The 19,061-nt window shown below is 47.5% G+C and overlaps 1 protein-coding gene and 1 long non-coding RNA gene across 2 annotated transcripts; one reads left to right on the top strand and one right to left on the bottom strand.

Moving 5' to 3' along the window:
• Window positions 1-4,252: 4,252 nt before the first annotated feature.
• LOC134346543 (nuclear factor 7, brain-like) lies at window positions 4,253-13,580 on the bottom strand. The gene is made up of 6 exons (XM_063047958.1): window positions 12,962-13,580; window positions 12,788-12,883; window positions 12,205-12,438; window positions 10,976-10,998; window positions 10,761-10,879; window positions 4,253-4,910 (listed from the first exon to the last, which is right to left on the bottom strand). The coding sequence occupies exons 1-6, from the start codon at window positions 13,370-13,372 to the stop codon at window positions 4,378-4,380; spliced, it is 1,416 nt and encodes a 471-aa protein (XP_062904028.1). The 5' UTR covers window positions 13,373-13,580; the 3' UTR covers window positions 4,253-4,377.
• On the top strand, window positions 4,917-17,464 carry LOC134346546 (uncharacterized). The gene is made up of 3 exons (XR_010017952.1): window positions 4,917-5,292; window positions 17,106-17,247; window positions 17,341-17,464. It is a non-coding gene; the product is annotated as an uncharacterized LOC134346546 (long non-coding RNA).
• The last annotated feature ends 1,597 nt before the right edge of the window (window positions 17,465-19,061 follow it).

Raw genomic sequence — 19,061 nt, 5'->3', positions numbered from 1 at the left:
TTCACTCAGAACATGGCTGATCATTGACCTCAGTGCCAATTTCCTGCAGCATTGCATCATCACTCTTCCCCTTAAATTCAGAAATCTTGTGTAGAGAATTCCAAATATTCACTGCACACTGGGTGAGGAATTTTTCCTCATCTCAGTCCTGCTGAGGCGACCTCTGATTGTGAGTCTGTGACCCCTGGTTCCACAGCCCATCCAGGGGAAACATCATTCCTGCCTCTACCCTGTCAATACGCAGTGAGACCACCTCCTCGAATTATGAGACAGTCTCAGTCAGTCTAATCTCCCTGAGGACACTACGTGAAGGGTAAAGCTTTAAAGTAAGATCGTCAAAGTTGAACCGGGATGTTCAAGGAATGTTTTTGGACACAATGAGTGGTATCTTCCTGCAATGTACAGCCGGGATGGGGAGTGGTGGAAGCAGATACGATCGTGATGTTAAACAGACATTTAAACAGGAAATGAACAGGCAGGAGATGGAGGGTATGGAGTGTTGTAGAATACAAATACCCAGGGGAACAAGTACATAGTTCCTGAGAGTAAAGACACAGGTAGACAGTGTAGTGAAGAAGGTGTATGATACGCTGGCCTTCATCGATCGGGGCATTAAGTACATGAGACGGTTTGTCATGTTACAGCTGTACAAGACATTGGTGAGACCACACTCAGAGTACTGGGTGCAGTTCTGGTCACCGAGCTGTAGAAAGGATGACATTCAGCTGGAATGTGTGCAGACAAGAGTCACAGGAATGTTAACCGGGGCTAAAGGGCTTCAGGAGAATCTGGATCGACCTGGACTGTTTTCCCTGAAGCAAAGGAGACTGAGGGTTGACATTATTGTGCTTCATGAAATCCTGCAGGGCAGTGATGAGGTCAATGGTCACAGTCTTTCCCCAGGGGAGGGGAGTCTAAAACTAGAGGATATAGATTTAAGCTCAGAGGGTAAAGATCACCAGTGGACCCGATTGGCAAATTTTCCACACAGTTGGTGGTCGGTAAGTGGGATGAGCTGCCAGAGGAAATGGTAAAGGCCAATAGAACTGAAACACTTTTAAGGCATTCAGACAAGTTCTTGATTGAAAATGTTTAGAGGAAGTCTGGCCAAATGCCGTCAAATGGGAGGTGCTGAGGAAGCCACCTTGGTTGTCAGGGACATGTTACGCTGAAGGGCCGGTGTGCGTGCTGTCTACCTCCATTAGTCTAATGAGGAAGAGTGGGACCTCACATCAGAGCAGGGCTGTACAGGGGTGAAGTCGGGAAGTTTTCCTGCATCCGTGTTTGAGTAATCCCAGTGTATCCGACACCTCACAATCTCCTGCTGCATCAAGATCCCCTGTTTCAGTGTCAAAGAGATTTGCCTGACAATTCAAATAATTGATATTTAATCACCTTTCATCTTCCTGCTTTACACCTCTATTTATTCCCCAGACCCTTCTATCCTCCCTCTGGTCAGTCTGTACACTGCTTTGAAGAACATTAGAAACAGAAGCAAGGAGGCCATTCAGCCCCTCACACCTGCTCTCCCATTAGACATGATCAATACCACTTCCCTGTACTCATGCTATTTCTACTGATTCACTTTGTATCCAAAACTCCATCCACATCTCTCTCCGACATAGTTGCTGTGTAAATGTGCAGAGCCCTGTTAGATTATGAGCTGGGTAAATACGTTTATTCACCTCTGCATGGTCGTCCCCTCACTGTGTCTCCTCATCCTGACACTCCCGTTACCAGAAACATCATCCCTGCATCTACCTGGGGAGCCTGGAGCAAGTCTCAGACTCTCTCTCTGTCTCCACCACACACAAATACACACAGGGGCTTCACCATTTACATTTCTCCATTGCGTCAATGACCAACGCAGTCTGCCCGAGGATTGTGCTGGGATCAGCCTGCATGTGTTGCCACACTTCCGGCTCCAAAATATCATGTCCATGTCTCTCTAACCTTCACCGTACCTCTCCGGGTAGTTCCAACCTGAGCATCGATTTCTCTAATGGTCCACTCCCCTCTCCGAGCACATTCCTTCTTCTTCATCCCCCTTCTGGAGGAAATTACACTGCACTCCCATTTCTTCTGGAATCAGATGCTGGAAGAACTATAACAAAACAGAAATTGCTTGAAACCCGCAACAGAGCAGGCAGTGTTTGAATCAATTCCAGGAGAGGTCACCGATGTGGAACGTGAAGCCTGTTCCTCTCTCCACAGATCCTGACCAACCTGCTGTGTTTTTCCTGCATTTCCTGAGTGTGAACTGGGTCCGTTTTGGATGCTGTTGAGGGGGTGACCCCAACAGAGGATGACCACAGCGATCGGGTCTCTGGCACTGAGCCTGGTTCTGTGGTGCAGAAGGGAAACACGATGAGAAATGTGGTAGTCATAGGGGATTCCGTAGTGAGGGGAACAGACAGGAGGTTCTGTCAGCCTGATAGAGATACCCACATGGTGTGTTGCCTCCCAGGTGCCAGCGTACGGGATGTCTCGGATCGGGTGCAGAGTATTCTGAAGGGAGAGGGTGACCAGCCAGAAGTCTTGGTACACGTTGGTACTGATGACACTGGTAGAAAAAGGGAGGAGCTCCTGAAGAGAGTGTTCAGGGAGTTGGGTCGGGAGCTGAAAAGCAGGACATCTCGGGTAGTAATCTCAGGATTGCAGCCTGTGCCAAGTGCTAACCAGCACAAGAATAGCATGATCAGGCATATTAATGTGTGGCTGAGAGACTGGTGTAGCGGGCAGGGTTTCGGGTTCCTGTATCACTGGGGGAGCTACGACCTGTACGAAAAGGACGGGTTACACCTGAAAATCCTGCCTGACTAACCAACTGAAAATTTTTGAGGAAATTACAAACAGGGTAGACAAAGGTGATGTAGTATATGTGGTGTACTTGGATTTTCAGAAGGCCTTTGACAAGGTGCCGCACATGAGGCTGCTGAGCAAGATAAGAGTCCATGAAATTACAGGGAAGTTACTAGCATGGGTGGAGAATTGGCTGATTGGCAGAAAACAGAGAGTGGGAATACAGGCATCCTATTCTGTCTGGCTGCTGGTTACCAGTGGAGTTCCACAGGGGTCAAAGTTGGGACCACTGCTTTTTACGATGTATGTCAATGATTTGGACTATGGGGTAATGGATTTGTGGCTAATTTTGCCGATGATAGAAAGATAGGTGGTGGAGCGGGTAGTGTTGAGGAAACAGAGAGCCTGCAGAGAGACTTAGATTGTTTAGGGGAATGGGCAAAGAAGTGGCAAATTAAATATAATGTTGGACAGTGTATGGTCATGCACTTTGGTGGAAGAAATAAATGGGCAGACTATTATTTAGATGGGGAGAGAATGCAAAATGCAGAGATGCAAAGGACTTGGGAGCCCTTGTGCAGGATACCCTGAGGGTTCACCTCCAGGTTGAGTCGGTGGTGAAGAAGGCAAATGCAATGTTGACATTCATTTCTAGAGGTAGAGAATATAAGAGCAGGAATGTGATGTTGAGGCTCTGAGGCACTCGTGAGACCACACTTGGAGTACTGTGAGCAGCTTCTCATCTTAGAAAGCATATACTGACATTGGAGAGGAATCAGAGACGATTCACAAGAATGATTCCAGGAATGAAAGGGTTACCGTATGAGGAACGTCTGGCAGCTCTTGGGCTGTATTCCCTGGAGTTCAGGAGAATGAGGGGGGCTCTCATAGAAACATTCCGAATGTTAAAAGGCCTGTACAGATTGGATTTGGCAAAGTTATTTCCCTTGGTAGGGGACTCTCGGACAACAGGGCATGACTTCAGGATTGAAGGACGTCCTTTTAGGACTGAGATGTGGAGAAATTACTTTAGTCAGAGGGTGGTAAATCTGTGGAATTTGTTGCCACGAGCAGCTGTGGAGGCCAAGTCATTGGATGCATTTAAGGTAGAGATCGATAGGTTCTTCATTAGCCAGGGCATCAAAGGGTATGGGGAGAAGGCAGGGGAGTGGGGATGACTGGAAGAATTGGATCAGCCCATGATTGAATGGTGGAGCAGATACGATGGGCCGAATGGCCTACTTCTGCTTCTGTATCTTATGGTCTTAAAATTAATAGCTGATTCAATGTAGAGATCCCGGCTCACCCTGACCTCCCTCTCCCACATAGAACCACCACCACTTGTCCCAGTTACCCGGTCAGTCCCGGTGGACTTTAGCACCCGGGGGAGCCGGGGAGCTCAGGACCCGCCGCCCGCGGCTGCTGCTGAATCCGCGGTGTTTCTGTTCCGTTGACGGATGCGGTGAACGAGTTAAAATTAATGGATCAATAATTCTCACGTCGTGTTTATTTCACTCTCTGCACATTTATATTTACACTGACTTACTCCTGACGCCGGTCCCGGACCCGACCCGTTTACAGACCCGGAGCGGAACCGGAGCAGATTCTCAGCCACTCGTTTTCATCCCAAGTCCAGAAGAAAGGATAAAGTTTCCCCGTGAATTTATTCCCAGTGAAGGTGTGGAGATGGGACTTGGTCTCCGCGTTGTAAAATGAAACTGTCCCGGACTCGTAACTGAGATAAACTCCCACCCTCCCGGGGATGGGACCGGCAGGGAGACGGGACTCTGGGGAGGTGTAAACCCACATCTCGTCATTAACCCGCCCGATGATCCAGAATCCGGTCTCCGGACTCGGTGTGACCGATCCCTTCCTCTTCACAGACTCTGCGGCGACTCCCAGACACCACCACCGATTCCCCGTCACCTCCACCTCCCAGTAATGTCTCCCCGATGTGAATCCCTCCGATCCCAGCACACAAGCCCAGTGTGTGAACCTCTTCCCGGTGTCCGGGAGATTCCTCCGGGTCCCGGTGTATCTCACACTCTTCCGATCCTCAGACACCTCGAGCAGCGGACTCGCCGTTTCCACATCCAGGGTGACAGAGACTGGGGGGAGAAGCAGAGAATTAGAGAGTCCCCGGGGATCGGGGGGAGACTCGGGCAGCGCGGCCCCGGGACCGGACCGGGGGAGAGGCCGCTGGGCCTCAGGCTCAGTCGGGTGGCCGACAGCATCCTTTCCCGGGATTTTACCCAAACACAGCGGATGGACAACCAGCATCTTCCCGAGGTTTTTCACCGACATGGAGATCGGATTTTTCCTGATCAACACACACAAAATTCTGGAGGATCTCAGCGGCTGAAGCAGCATGTGTTAAGGGAGATTTCAAGCAGAGACCTTACCTCAAGATTGGAAAGAAAGACGGGAGATAGCAGTGGAAACGGGTATGAAAAAGGAGTGGAGCAACAACTGGATCCAGATGAGGATGGGGTGAGTGAACACTGGAGGCATTTAAAGAGGAGGTCAGGCAGAATTCATTCATGTCGACCAACTCACTTTAATGAACTTGTTCCATTTGTCTATATTTGCCCATTATTCCTTTAAAACTCTCCTACACATGTACCTGTCCAGACATCTTTTAAACATTGCAACTGTACCAACCTCTACAGTTTCCTTTGGCAGCCTCCTGAGCTCCAGGAAAAAAGACCCAGAGTATCCAGCCTCTCCTTATAACCCAAACCAGTAATATCCTTGTAAATCTGTTTTATACCCTCTCAGTTTAATTACATTCTTCCTGGAGAAAGATCACCAGCACAGGACAGTGTGATCCAAATCATAAAGACAAGAAAATCTGCAGAAGCTGGAAATCCAAAGCAACACACACAAAACCTTGACCCAAAACATCAACTATTTATTCATATCCATAGCTGCTGCCTGACCTGCTAAGTTCCTCCAGCAGTTTGTGTGTGTTACTCTGCTCCAAATGTGGCCTTCCCAATGTCTTGTACACTCATAACGTGATGCCCCAGCTCCTGACTGATGAAGGCAATCACCTCCTGGTCTCTCTGTTCCACAACACCCTCCAGGGCCTCACTGATTCCTGTGTAATCCTGTCCTGGTTTGCCTTCCAAAATTCAACACCCTCATCTCTCTGAATTAAAATCAATTTCCACCCAATGGCCCAGATACCTAATCCATCAAGATCTAACTGTAATCTTCGATAACCCATGAGCAATGGGTTATATGGTGGATAACACAATACTGTTGCACCTCGCGGCATTCTGGAGTTCTGAGATCAATTGCGACACCATCTGTAAGGAGTTTGTACGGTCTCCCGGTGACCTCGTGCCTTTCCTATGGGTGTTCACGATTCATCCCTCAGATTGGGGAGGAGTGGATAGTGAGGAAGACCATCATTACTTGCAGTGGGATCTGGAGCAGCTGGAAAAATGGGCTGAAAAGTGTCAGCTGGCATTTAATGCAGACAAGTGCGAGCTGTTGCACTTTGGTAGGACCCCAGTGTAGGTCTTACACAGTGAATGGTCGGGCACTGAGGACTCTGTTCTAAGGCAGATCTGGGAACAGGGGTCCATTAATACATCGAAAGTGCTGTTACACGGAGATAGGGCCCTCAAAAAAGCTTTTCTTTGACTTTCATAAATCAAAGTATTGAGTACAGGAGATGTATGTTATGTTGAAGTTTCATGAGATGTTGTTGAGGCCTAATTTGGAATATTGTGTGCAGGTTTAGTCACGTACATAGAACATAGAACATAGAATAGTACAGCACATGACAGGCCCTTCGGCCCACAATGTTGTGCCGACCCTCAAACCCTGCCTCCCATATAACCCCCCATGTTAAATTCCTCCATACACCTGTCGAGTAGTCTCTTAAACTTCACTAGTGTATCTGCCTCCACCACTGACTCAGGCAGTGCATTCCACACACCAACCACTCTGAGTGAAAAACCTTCCTCTAATATCCCCCTTGAACTTCCCACCCCTTACCTTAAAGCCATGTCCTCTTGTATTGAGCAGTGGTGCCCTGGGAAGAGGTGCTGGCTGTCCACTCTATCTATTCCTCTTAATATCTTGTACACCTCTATCATGTCTCCTCTCATCCTCCTTCTCGCTAAAGAGTAAAGCCCTAGCTCCCTTAAACTCTCATCATAATGCATACTCTCTAAACCAGGCAGCATCCTGGTAAATCTCCTCTGTACCCTTTCCAATGCTTCCACATCCTTCCTATAGTGAGGTGACCAGAACTGGACACAGTACTCCAAGTGTAGCCTAACCAGAGTTTTATAGAGCGGTATCATTACATCGCAACTCTTAAACTCTATCCCTCGACTTATGAAAGACAACACCCCATAAGCTTTCATAAATACCCTATCCGCCTGTGAGGCAACTTTCAGGGATCTGTGGACCTGTACCCCCAGATCCCTCTGCTCCTCCACACTACCAAGTATCCTGCCATTTACTTTGTACTCTGCCTTGGAGTTTGTCCTTCCAAAGTGTACCACCTCACACTTCTCCGGGTTGAACTCCATCTACCACTTCTCAGCCCACTTCTGCATCCTATCAATGTCTCTCTGCAATCTTCGACAATCCTCTATACTATCGACAACACCACCAACCTTTGTGTCATCTGCAAACTTGCCAACCCACTCTTCTACCCCCACACCCAGGTCGTTAATAAAAATCACGAAAAGTACAGGTCCCAGAACAGATCCTTGTGGGACACCACTAGTCACAACCCTCCAATCTGAATGTACTCCCTCCACCACCACCCTCTGCCTTCTGCAGGCAAGCCAATTCTGAATCCACCTGGCTAGACTTCCCTGGATCCCATGCCTTCTGACTTTCTGAATAACTACAGGAAAGGGTACCTACAGGAAAGAGTACAGAGAAAATTTACAGCGATGCAGCTGGGACTGGAAGACCTGAGTCAAAATGAAAGATTGAATAGTTTAGGACTTTATTCCTTGTAACATAGAAGACTAAGGGAAGATTTGATAGAGGTATACAGAATTATGAGGGGTAGAGATATGGTAAATGAACTTTTTCCACGGAGGTTGGATGGGATTACAACCAGAGGTCAAGGGTTAAAGGTGAAAGATGAAAAGTTTAAGGGGAACATGAGGGGAAACTGCTTCATTCAGAGGGTTGTGAGAGTGTGGAACGAGCTGCCAGTGCAAGTGGTGCATGCAAGCTCGATTTAAACATTTCAGAGAAGTTTGGACAGGTACATGGATGGTAGGAGTTGGAGGACGATGGTCCCGGTGCAGGTCGATGGGAGCAGATAGTTTAAATGTTTCGATACAGACCAGGTGGGCTGAAGGGCCTGTGCTGTTAGTTTCTATCACTGTGTGACGCTCGTACAAAGACATAATGGTTTGTAGGTTAAATGGTCATTGTACATTGCCCCGTGATTAAGCTAGTTTTAAAGAGTTGGGTTGCTGGGTTGAGCAGGTCATTGGTCTGGGACGGTCTGTTTCACACTGTATCTAAATAAATAAATAACCTCTTCACTGTCCATGAAACCACCAATTTTAGAGTCCTTCACAAACCTACTAAACACATCACCTACATTCTCTCCAAATCATTCAAATGAATGATGAAAAACAGTGGACCCAGCACCGATCCCTGCAGCACAACCGCTGGTCACAGGACTCCACCCAGCCAATTCTGTATCCTATTCCAGATCGTACTGTATCCCATGTGATCTAACTCTCTGCTACCTTGTCAAATCCCTCGCTAAACTCCATGGAGACGATGTCTACTGCACTTTCATCAGCTGTAATTTATTTATTGAGATACAGCACGGAATAGGACCTTCCGGCCCCTTGACCCCCACCACCCAGAAACCCCTGATTTAATCCGAGCCTGACCATGGGACAAGTTACAATGACCCCACCACCCAGAAACCCCTGATTTAATCCGAGCCTGACCATGGGACAAGTTACAATGACCCCCACCACCCGGCAACCCCTGATTTAATCCGAGCCTGACCATGGGACAAGTTACAATGACCCCCACCACCCAGGAACCCCTGATTTAATCCGAGCCTGACCATGGGACAAGTTACAATGACCCCCACCACCCGGCAACCCCTGATTTAATCCGAGCCTCACCATGGGACAAGTTACAATGACCAATTAACCTGCCAACCGGTACGGGTTTGGACTGTGAAACCGGAGCACCTGGAAGAAACCCACGTGGTCATGGAGAACGTATAAACTTCTTACAGGCAGTGACGGGACATGAACCCGGGTCGCTGGTACTGTAAAGCGTTGTGCTAATCACTATGCTACTGTACCGTCCATGCAGAAAACCAAGCTGGGTATCCCTGATTAGTCCTCACCTTTCCAAATGAATGTAGATCCTGTCTCTCAGAATCCCCTCCATTAATGTACCCTCCACTGACGTTAGGCTCACCGGTCTGTACTTCCCAGGCGTTTCCCTCCAGCCGATCTTCAATAAATGTTCAACATTAGTCTCCCTCCAGTCTCCTGGCCCCTTACCCTTAGCTATCGATGACACACATGTCTCCAAAAGGGCCCCACAATTTCTTCCTGACCTTCCCACAATGTTCTGGGATAAACTTTATCAGGACCTGGGGATTTATCGAACTTTATGCATTTCAGGACCTGCAGCACATTTGCTTCTGTAATGTGGTAGAAAATGAGGTCGATCATTTTCTGTAACATGGGAGAATTGAGGGCCCTGTGGAACTGGCACAGAAGAGGAGTTGAGACCTGGGACAGAGAAATGATGACAGGGAAGGTTTAGAAGGATACGGGCCAAATGCAGGTAAGTGGACTGGGAGGTGATCTGACAGAAGGTTATGAGGGTTATAAGGTTATGAGGGGTGTAGATTGAGCAGAGGAGAAGGGGAGTGATGAGACAGGAGTCTGAAGTGACTGTGGACTGAAGATTGGTGAAAGATGGCAGGGATGTTGCTCCAGGTAGCGGAAGGGTGGGGAGTGTGGACTGTGGAGTTTGGAGACACTGGGAAGTGAATGACAGGTGGAGACCAACACAATGAAAGTTTCGATCGCTAGTCGGAGCGAGGTTGCGGGGAAGGTTGGGAGATGGGAAGGTGGGAGACAGCTGTGGGAGGGTGAAAAACAGGAGCACAAAGACAGACCTGTGCTGGAATCTCATCAGTCAAGCAGGTTCCACTCTATCCGTCCATAGGGGAACTTCCAGTGGCCAAACATTTTAATTCCTTTTCCAAAATGTCGGTCCATGGCCGCCTCTTGTGCCAAGATGAGGCCATCCTCAGGATGGAGGAGCAACACCTTATATTCTGCCTGGGTAACCTCTGACCTGATGGCATGAATACTGATTTCCTCTTCAGGTGTAATTTTTCTCATCCCCTCCCCTCTTCTTCTACTCCCCACTCTGGCCTTTAACCTCTTCTCACCTCCCTATCACTACTCCCTGGGTCCCCTCCTCCTTCCCTTTCTCTTATGGTCCACTCTCCTCTCCGATCAGATTCCTTCTTCTCCAGCCCTTTAGCTTTCCCACCCCCCTGGCTTCACCTATCACCTTCTAGCTAGCCTCTCTCCCCTCTCCCCACCTTTTTATTCTGGCATCTCCCCCCTTCAATTTCAGTCCTGAAGAGGGATCACAGCCCAGAACATCAGCTGTTTATTCATTACAATAGATGCTGTCTGACCCGCTGAGTTCCTCCAGCATTTTGTGTGTGTTGATTTGGATTTAATGGAATATTCATTCCAGAGCTACCATGTCAGGATTCAAATTCGTGCATTGGCTTGTTTGTCCAGTGCAAATGGGATCAGGATGCAGTGATTCACCTAACAGACCAGTGAATTGGTTGTATTTTGCCCCTAGTTTGGTGTGTTCAACGGTCTGACATCTCCAGCTGACCATGTGACAGTGATGTGTCCCAGCAGGTGGGGTTGGTGCCAGAATGAATCTGTATGTTTTACCTCGCTTAATGTCGTCAAACGCTTCTCCCAATGCAATGTCGAACAAATAGGGGTGACAGAATTTTTCATCCAGTAGGGCACCATCTGTCACTGACAATATATGTTGTTCATCACTAATCCTGTAAATATTATACATCTGGTTATAAACTGAACATCAGAGATATTTGAACTATTTTACAAATCCATACAGAGTTTCAGTCAAGACCATGTCCTACCTCCTCTTCCGACGAGCTTCCTCCTGAAATAAATAAAACACAGATCTCAATTGACTGAGACTAACCATCGGCATCCCGACAGCAGGAATCTGAGACAAGTTATTACAAGCTGCTGAAAATTCCCACTAAACTCACTCCCACTGAAACGAATGGAGAAAGAGGGACAGAGAACCACGGGAGTAAGTACAAGGAATGATTATGAGTGCAGAGACAGAGGGTGGAAGGTCTCATGCTATCCATTCGAAGTTGGCTGCCGTGGATTTATTGCATTCACTTTGCAGAAGTGACTGCATGATCCTGGCTTCACTAGAAGAGAGATCAAGTCAACCAGCAGGGCTGTAGCTGAGGCAGCAGAGAAAGGATCAGCAAGGGTGTGGACCAGGTATGTCCAGAGGGGCAGATAGTCAGACAGTGTATATATATATATTGCAAACCCTTCAGTAGTTGCATAGACACCTGAAGAGCAGACTATCTGTTGGATGGAAGTGAACAATAACTCTGATAGAGGCAGATGCCAAGTTTTTAAGCTCACCATTGGGAGGTGGTGCTTTAGCACTTCTGGCCCGCCACCTCGAGGGAGTCTTGATCATAAGCGGGCTGAAACTCCTGAAGACAAGTGGCAGATCAACTGATGATCCCACTGGTGATAACACAGGACAGCTAACATCTTAGTCCATGTGTATTTTGTAACTCTGAAATTTATACCATAACTGAGAGGATGGAATTTACAGGAGAGAATGGACAGGTTGTGCATTTTTATCTGGTTACGATGTCAGGGAGGATCAGATGGAGGAATTTAACATTCCCAATGGATTTGATGGGGTGGGAATCGAGAAAATATTTCTTCTTGTGTAAGACCAAAAGTGAAAGATAAAACATCAGTTGGTTTTTAATAAATGCCACAAGAAACGTGGTGAAGAGAATATCAGAAGCACACTCACAGCCTGTGACTGTAACTGGGTGTTACTCTGAGTATCAGGGGATATTATACGTGGGAATCACAGAAACGATCACCAGCTCAGTGCTCTGATCACAGTAACTCATTCCCAAGAAGGCTGCAGACTGTCCTATGATGTACAGATGTTGTGGGAGGCCGGTTTGGGACAATCACAACTCTGAACAGTCAGGATGTCCACATGGTGGAAATCAGTTTCCAACTACAGTATTTGAGATAAAATGCATTATTTTTTGACAGTGCACTTTTACAGATCCAAAGTGAAATCTCTCACCATGAGGAATGTGATATTTTCTTGTTGATCCATCCGTTCCTGTAACTTTGAGATTTCCTCCTGGATAGAATTTAAATTCTCTTGAATCTCTCGAAGATTTTTTTCCATTGGATTCAGAATCCTCTCCTCTTCTTCCCTGAGATCTCGGAGCACGCGCTGCTCTTTCTCGGTGATAATCCGGCGCAGTTCAACAAAATGGGATGTGATCTGGGACTGAACGTTGTGTGACTGTTCCTGTCCAATGAAAGCAGAGGGTAGTTTACTATTTGAGGCTATATTCTGTATTTTCTTCTGACATGGACGGTAACCATTCAGCCCATTAACGTCTCTGCTGGTTTTCAGAACAATCCCCTCCATCACATTCCCCCACGTCTCCCTGAAACATATACTCTGTCTCTGACCCACTAACTCCGACCTGATTCACAGACCACCCAACTTCATAAGGTTAATTGCAAACTCCACGCAGACAGCTCCAGGGGTCGGGATCGATCCCAGGTTACTGGAGCTGCGATACGCTGCTGTTCTGCATTAAAGGGAACAAAACTACACAGCGAATTGGTAAATTCTGCTCTGGAAGCCTCACCCGAACTCCAGAAATCTTCTCTTTCTGTTGTTGCTCCATTTCCTCGAAGTCTGATTTCTTTTTCGTGAGAGAGTCTAAGGAAGATTGAACCCGACCCTGGGAATCAGAGAGTAAAGACATTAAACCAAAACATGCAACTAAGTAAACAGCTGATCAAAACCTGGTTAGTTTTACCTTGTAGATTTCAACGGCTTCGTTAACCGGCATGAAGTTGTGAGACTTGTGTTCCCGCGCATCTCTACAGACCAGGCAGATCAGTGTCTTGTCCGTCTCACAAAACAGCTTCAGTTCTTCCCCATGTTTCTCGCAGTGAAGTTTATTTTCCTTCTCTTTCGGATTCAGGTTTAGTTTTCGAGCTTTCTCAGACAGATTTGCTAAGGCCCGATTGGCCCTGAGGGTGCGGTCTGCAAACTCCTCTCTACATTCCGGGCAGGAGTTTCTCTCCTCCCTTTCCCAACACCGTGTGATGCAGGAGCGGCAGAAGTTGTGTCCACACTCCAGTATAACCGGATCGGTGAAGAAATCCAGGCAAATGGGACAAATTGCCTCCTCGCTTAAACTCTCGACCTGTTCTTTCGAAGCCATGTTAACTCCCGGTATTTCCTGGTTCAGGATCCTTTCACTTTCGGGAGCTGCTGAGCGCCTGCGGTACCGCGATTGTCCTCTAGGGGCGCTGCGGTCTCGGGAATGAATGTTCCTTTCCCGTGAGAAGGATTCATGTTCATTTCCACAGCAGGGGTCAGAAACACATCAAACAAGTCTCACATAGATAAAGCCGGAGAGAAGAGCTTGGTTCAGTCTGCGGCAGAACTGAAGGGACAAGTCCTGAGCAGAGAGAGAGAAGGGACTGTAAATGCAAGAATCTGGAAGGAACTAAGCAGGTCAGACAGCATTTGTGGAGAAAAATAGTCAGAAGATATTCCGGGGTAGAGACAGTCCAGATGAGGGTTCTCGAACCGAATTGTCGATTGTCCATTTCTCTCCACAGATGCTGTCTGACCCTCGGTGTTCCTCCAAAAGCTCGTTTTGTTTAGCTCGAAGACTGAAGATAGTCAGAATGAGGCGTAAAATCGGTGATTAATGTAAATTTATGCAACTATTAAATCAGTTAATAGTATGGAACACGGGATGTGGAGAGAATCTGCTGTGAGGAGACTGATGCTGTGGCGATGACAAAGATGTGGCTGCAGGAATCACCACAGGACTGGACATTGTATGTCACAGTGTGGAAAACATTCAAATCCTGATCTCCATTTCCCTTCTTGACTTCACCACATACGGCCCGGCTCCAGAGGTCTGGTCCCACTTGTTCTGAACGGGGCCCGCGTGTGGAAATGATTTTTCGCTGCCTGTCTTCTAAACCCCGTCAGCCCCAGAATGCAGGGGCACTGGGCTGGAATCTCCACTCACAAACACAAGAGACTCTGCAGATGCTGGAATTCCAGAGCAACAGACACGATGTACTGGAGGAACTCAGCCGGTCAGGCAGCATATGGAGAGAAATAAACAGCGTTGAAGGTTCTCGGTCTTAAACGATGACAGTTCTCCTCTCCACAGACCCTGAGGTCCTCCAGTGTTTTGTGTGTGTTGCTCTCTGACAGTCTTCATCAGGGAGCTTCCACAACAGCAGCTCGAGGGACAGAGGGACTGGGGGTTGGGTTGTGGGAGTGGGGACCAGTCTCCCACTTAAATACAGTTCAGATGGAACAGCACAGAAAGAACCTGCCAGACAGCAGTGGTGAGTTTCAGGAACAAGTCAGTTTATTCAGACACTGTTGCAGTAAACATCGGAGAACACTTCCAGTGTCTTCGCAAAGATACTCGACTGAGTCAATGACATTATGGGTTCCTGTTATACAATGGTGACATGTGGATTTCATAAAAATTCATCAGAAAGCTACATTTCTCTGTAGTATTTGACCTTTGATTATTTCCATGTGGTGTCTCTCGATCTGACTGACATCCATTTCCCAATGCTCTCCGTAATTCATTGTCTTCATTTCTGACCCTGGTTTCCTGCCGTGACTCTCATTATCTGATGATAAACTCTCCTGCCGTGGTCTGCAATCCAACCTCCACCTGTTTACCTTTGATCCAGTGAGCTTCACCTTGCTGACTGAACACATCCACAATCTAACCACTGTACTGACTGTCATATCGTCACCTCCCAGTGACCTTCTCCCTTGGTCTAACTACTGTAATTTCCCAAACGGTGAGGCAGCTACTTTCAATATTTCGCAATTTTCCCAATTCTCATGATTCCCAGAGATCCCTTCCTCAGATATCACTGCCTGACACTGTGTGATGTGATTGTCACTTGCCACCTGTCAGCCCAGGGCTGGATATTGCCCAGGTCTTGCTGCATTTGTGTTGTGGGCTGCTTCATTATCTGAGGAGTGGTAGATGGTGCTGAACATTGTGTCGTCATCAGTGACCATCCCGACCTCTGACCTTACGATGGACAGAAGGTCGTTGATGAAGCAACTGAGGGTGTTTGGGCCGAGGACTCTGTCCTGGGGAGTTCCTGCAGAGATGTCCTGTGGCTGAGATGATCGGCTCCAAACACCACAACCATCTTCTTTGATTCTCACTGATTACCCCATTATTCCTTCACTTGCTCTATTTATTTTATAATTCATAGTGATGTTATGTCTGTGCAAAGCAACACATTTCACATCAGATATAGCAGAGATAATAAACAGAAACTCGACGTCTCAGGCTGAGACCATTCATTCGGGCTGGAAAGGGAAGGAGATGAGGCCAGAATAAGAAGGTGATGGGAGGGGAAGGAGTACAAGCTGACAGGTGACAGGAGAGATCAGGTGAGGAGAAAGGTGGGTGGATGGGGGAGGGTGGGAGGCAATAGGTGGACAAGGTAAAGGGCTGAAGGAGGAGGAATCTAAAAGATGAGGACAGTGGACCCTGGAGTAGAGGGAAGGAGGAGGGGCAGCACAAGGAGGTGATGGGCAGGTGGGGAGGTGAAGTAGTGGGACGGTCATCAGAATGGTTAGAAAGAGGGAGGATGGAGGAGGGAGACATTACCAGAATTCGTCGAGTTTAGAAGACAAGCTGTATTCTGATCGACTGCAGATTTCTGCAGCATGATGGACTCAGGGTCAGGGACGATGTGCTTTTTGTGTGACTGTATTTTATTGATCTCGTGTATGTGCCTTGTGCTGGGTGTGACTGTTCGGACTGTATTAGCACCTTGGCCCTGGGGTAACGTTGTCTCCTTTGGTTGTATTCATGAGTATTGAATGACAATTGAACTTGAACCTGATGGGGAAGCTTTAGTGAGGGTGCAGAAGATATTTAGCAGGATGCTGCCTGGATTAGAGAGAATGTCTTTCAGGTTCAGTGAACTCGGGCTTTCGTCTTTGGAATGGAGGATGAGAGATGGCGATAGATGAGAGACGTAAATCGAGTGGATGGCCAGAGACTTTTCCCCAGCGCAGAAATGACTTTTAGCACCCGGAGGAAACCCACGTGGTCACGGGGAGAATGTACAAACACATTACAGGCTGCAGTGGGAATTGAACTCAGGTCGCTACTGTGCTGACAGGAAAAGAGTCATGTAGCAGAGTGAACAGGAGAGGACGCTGATGTCAGTATTGAGCAATTCTCGGCAGAGAAGGTTTGGCTTCCAGTTCACGTGGATTAGAAAATGCATTTTCATGAAGAAATTTATAGCAACAGATGATTATAGCTGGGTTATTAGTACAGGCCCTTGGGCCAACCAGATTGTGCAGACCTTCTCACCTACTCTAAGATCAATTTAATCCTTCCCTCCGACATAGACCTCACCACCACTGATCCCTTAATGAGGACTGGCTCATGGACCTCCGGGTTCTTCCTCCTGTACTTGACAGTACTGCCTCTGCAGTAGTGTGCAGGTTGCGTGGTAGGGTCGGGGGCATTGCTGGGAAGGTGGAACGTTTAACAACGAGTCAATGTAAAAGGGTGTGGATGGCGTAGGCCCAGTAGAGCCTCTTTCTGCGCATTATGTCTCAGTCGGCTGGTCATCTGCTCTCTCTGGTAAACAATATATGCCAGCATTAGTTTGAAAATTGCCCCATGCAGCTCCATCGTGGGCACCTGCCTCCCCAGCATCGCGGATGCCTTCAAAAGGGGCTCCATCATTAAAGATCCCATCACCCGGGACATTTCCTTTTCACATTACAACCATCAACGAGGCAGCACTGGAGCCGGAAGACTCACATTAAATGTTTCAAGAACATCTTCCTCCCCTCTACCATCAGATTTCTGAATAGGCAATGAACCCATGAACACTCTCACTCTTTTCTCTTTTTTGCACTAGAATCAAAGATTCCAGACTGTTTCATGTCATGTCCAGTGCACAAGTGTAAAGAAGAACAGAATAATCTTCGGATATGACGCAGCACTGAAAAGAACACAGTAAGACAAAGAACACAATGAAGTTGCATTAAGGGTGTGGAGAGGTGGGTTATTTAATTGTATATGTAATATCGTTGCCTTAATATCATGCTTTGTTTTATTAATAGTTATGCTGTTGGGTATTTTATTTCCTGCAGATTTTCTGAAAATGCAACGCGTTCCTTTAATTACATTACACAATCGAGTAATTCAGTTGATTGATAAGTTAGGCTTGTTGAATTAGCTGGCTGGATTTGTCTTGTTAACACTTGGCCAATAAGATACCATGGAACATTCTGGCAGGATCAGGGTAGCCATTTTCTGGAGGAAGAAGGAGTGAGACGACAAACATGAGTGAAGAAGACGGTGACACGCTCACAGAACCCATTTGGAAGGTCAGATACCGCTGTCAGAAAATCCTCATGCAGACAATGGTCTCACAGAGAATATACAGATAACTTCTAATTAGCTGCTTATCACACAACCTTGGAGAGTGTTCAATACCTTGTCCTTGGATGTTGCACGTCTATTTATTTGTGTTTCACTTGGAGTGCGTTTTCAGTATTTCGTCAATAAATTTACACTGGTGTGAGTTACATTATTGCTTCCTAGTGATCAGTAAATTTGCACAGGTGTGTCGGTGTTCGTGCAAGTGATGGCCTCACTTTCCCCTAAAGGGGCACTCAAACTTTTGTGTTGTGGTACGCAAATAATATTTACCCTGGACAATTTAATATATTTCTTATTATAATTTATAGATTTTATTATGTATTGGAATGTACTGCTGCCTCAGAACAACAAATTTCATGATCTATACCAGTATTAAACGCTATACTGAGCTGACCCTGAAACAATACCCTGTCAATGGACTGCTGGTAATAGGTGCTCTGTGCAAACGAGCTTTCAGATTTCCTGAGCCCATCAGTGACCACACCGCCTCTTTATCTCAGCACACCAGGCTGCTGTGACACTTGGTGCAGCGGCTGCAAACACTGAGGATAAAGGGCACTGTGTGGGGCCTCCAAGTTCGTCATTTCCAGCACACAAGTGTAAAGGAGAACATAATTTTCACTCTGCATCCAATGCAGCACATACACACAAAAAACACAAGTGAGTGAGTGGGCCAGTGAAGGAGTGGAGCTTTGAGGCTTTGACTCGAGAGGCTTCGACGAGAAGAGGCGGAGGACGAGCTTGTTCCCAGTTAGTTTTTACAACATCTCCTGAGACGGTGATGTGCCTCTCATGTGAGATGTGGCAGTCTTGGGGGAACTCCCCTCTCCCGCAGAGTCACATCTGCCAGAAGTGCACACGGCTGGGCGATCTGGAAGACCGTGTAAGGAATCTGGAGCAGCAGCTGGATGACCTTCGACTCATGAGGGAGAATGAGGCAGTCATAGATGAGACCTACAGGGAGGTAGTCATACCTAGGCTGTCGGAAGCAGGTCATTGGGTGACAGTCAGAGGGGGGAAAGCGAAGGTGAGCAGACAGGTAGTGCAGAGCACCCCTGTAGCCATTCCCCTGAATAATAAGTTTACCGTCCTGGATACTGTTGGTGGGGACGACCGACCAGGTGTGAGCCACGGTGGCAGGGCCTCCAGCACTGAGTCTGACCCGTTGTTCGAAGGGTGGGACGGAGAAGAGGAGAGCTGTCGTCATTGGAGACTCCATAGTCAGGGGAGCAGACAGGAGATTTTGTGGACATGAGAAGGACACCCGCATGGTTTGTTGCCTCCCGGGTGCCAGGGTCCGGGATGTCTCTGACCGGGTGCACGACATCCTGGTACGAGAGGGAAAGCAACCAGAAGTCGTGATACATGTTGGGACCAACAACATAGGCGGGAAGAAGGATGAGGTCCTGAAGTGTGAGTTTCGGGAACT

The sequence above is a fragment of the Mobula hypostoma genome, chromosome 5 (genome assembly GCF_963921235.1).
Source record: "Mobula hypostoma chromosome 5, sMobHyp1.1, whole genome shotgun sequence".
Taxonomy (NCBI): domain Eukaryota; kingdom Metazoa; phylum Chordata; class Chondrichthyes; order Myliobatiformes; family Myliobatidae; genus Mobula; species Mobula hypostoma.
The sequence above is the reverse complement of the archived record's forward strand: the minus strand, read 5'-3'. Positions and strand labels throughout refer to the sequence as shown.

Excerpts from the sequence above, each read along its gene's own strand:
- LOC134346543 (XM_063047958.1), bottom strand. The coding sequence starts at position 13,372 with ATGGCTTCGAAAGAACAGGTCGAGAGTTTAAGCGAGGAGGCAATTTGT. Across the intron at positions 12,439-12,787 it reads AGAAGATTTCTGGAGTTCGG|GAACAGTCACACAACGTTCA; the intron begins GTGAGGCTTCCA and ends TTCATTGGACAG. Across the intron at positions 10,999-12,204 it reads AAAATATCACATTCCTCATG|GAGGAAGCTCGTCGGAAGAG; the intron begins GTGAGAGATTTC and ends TATTTATTTCAG.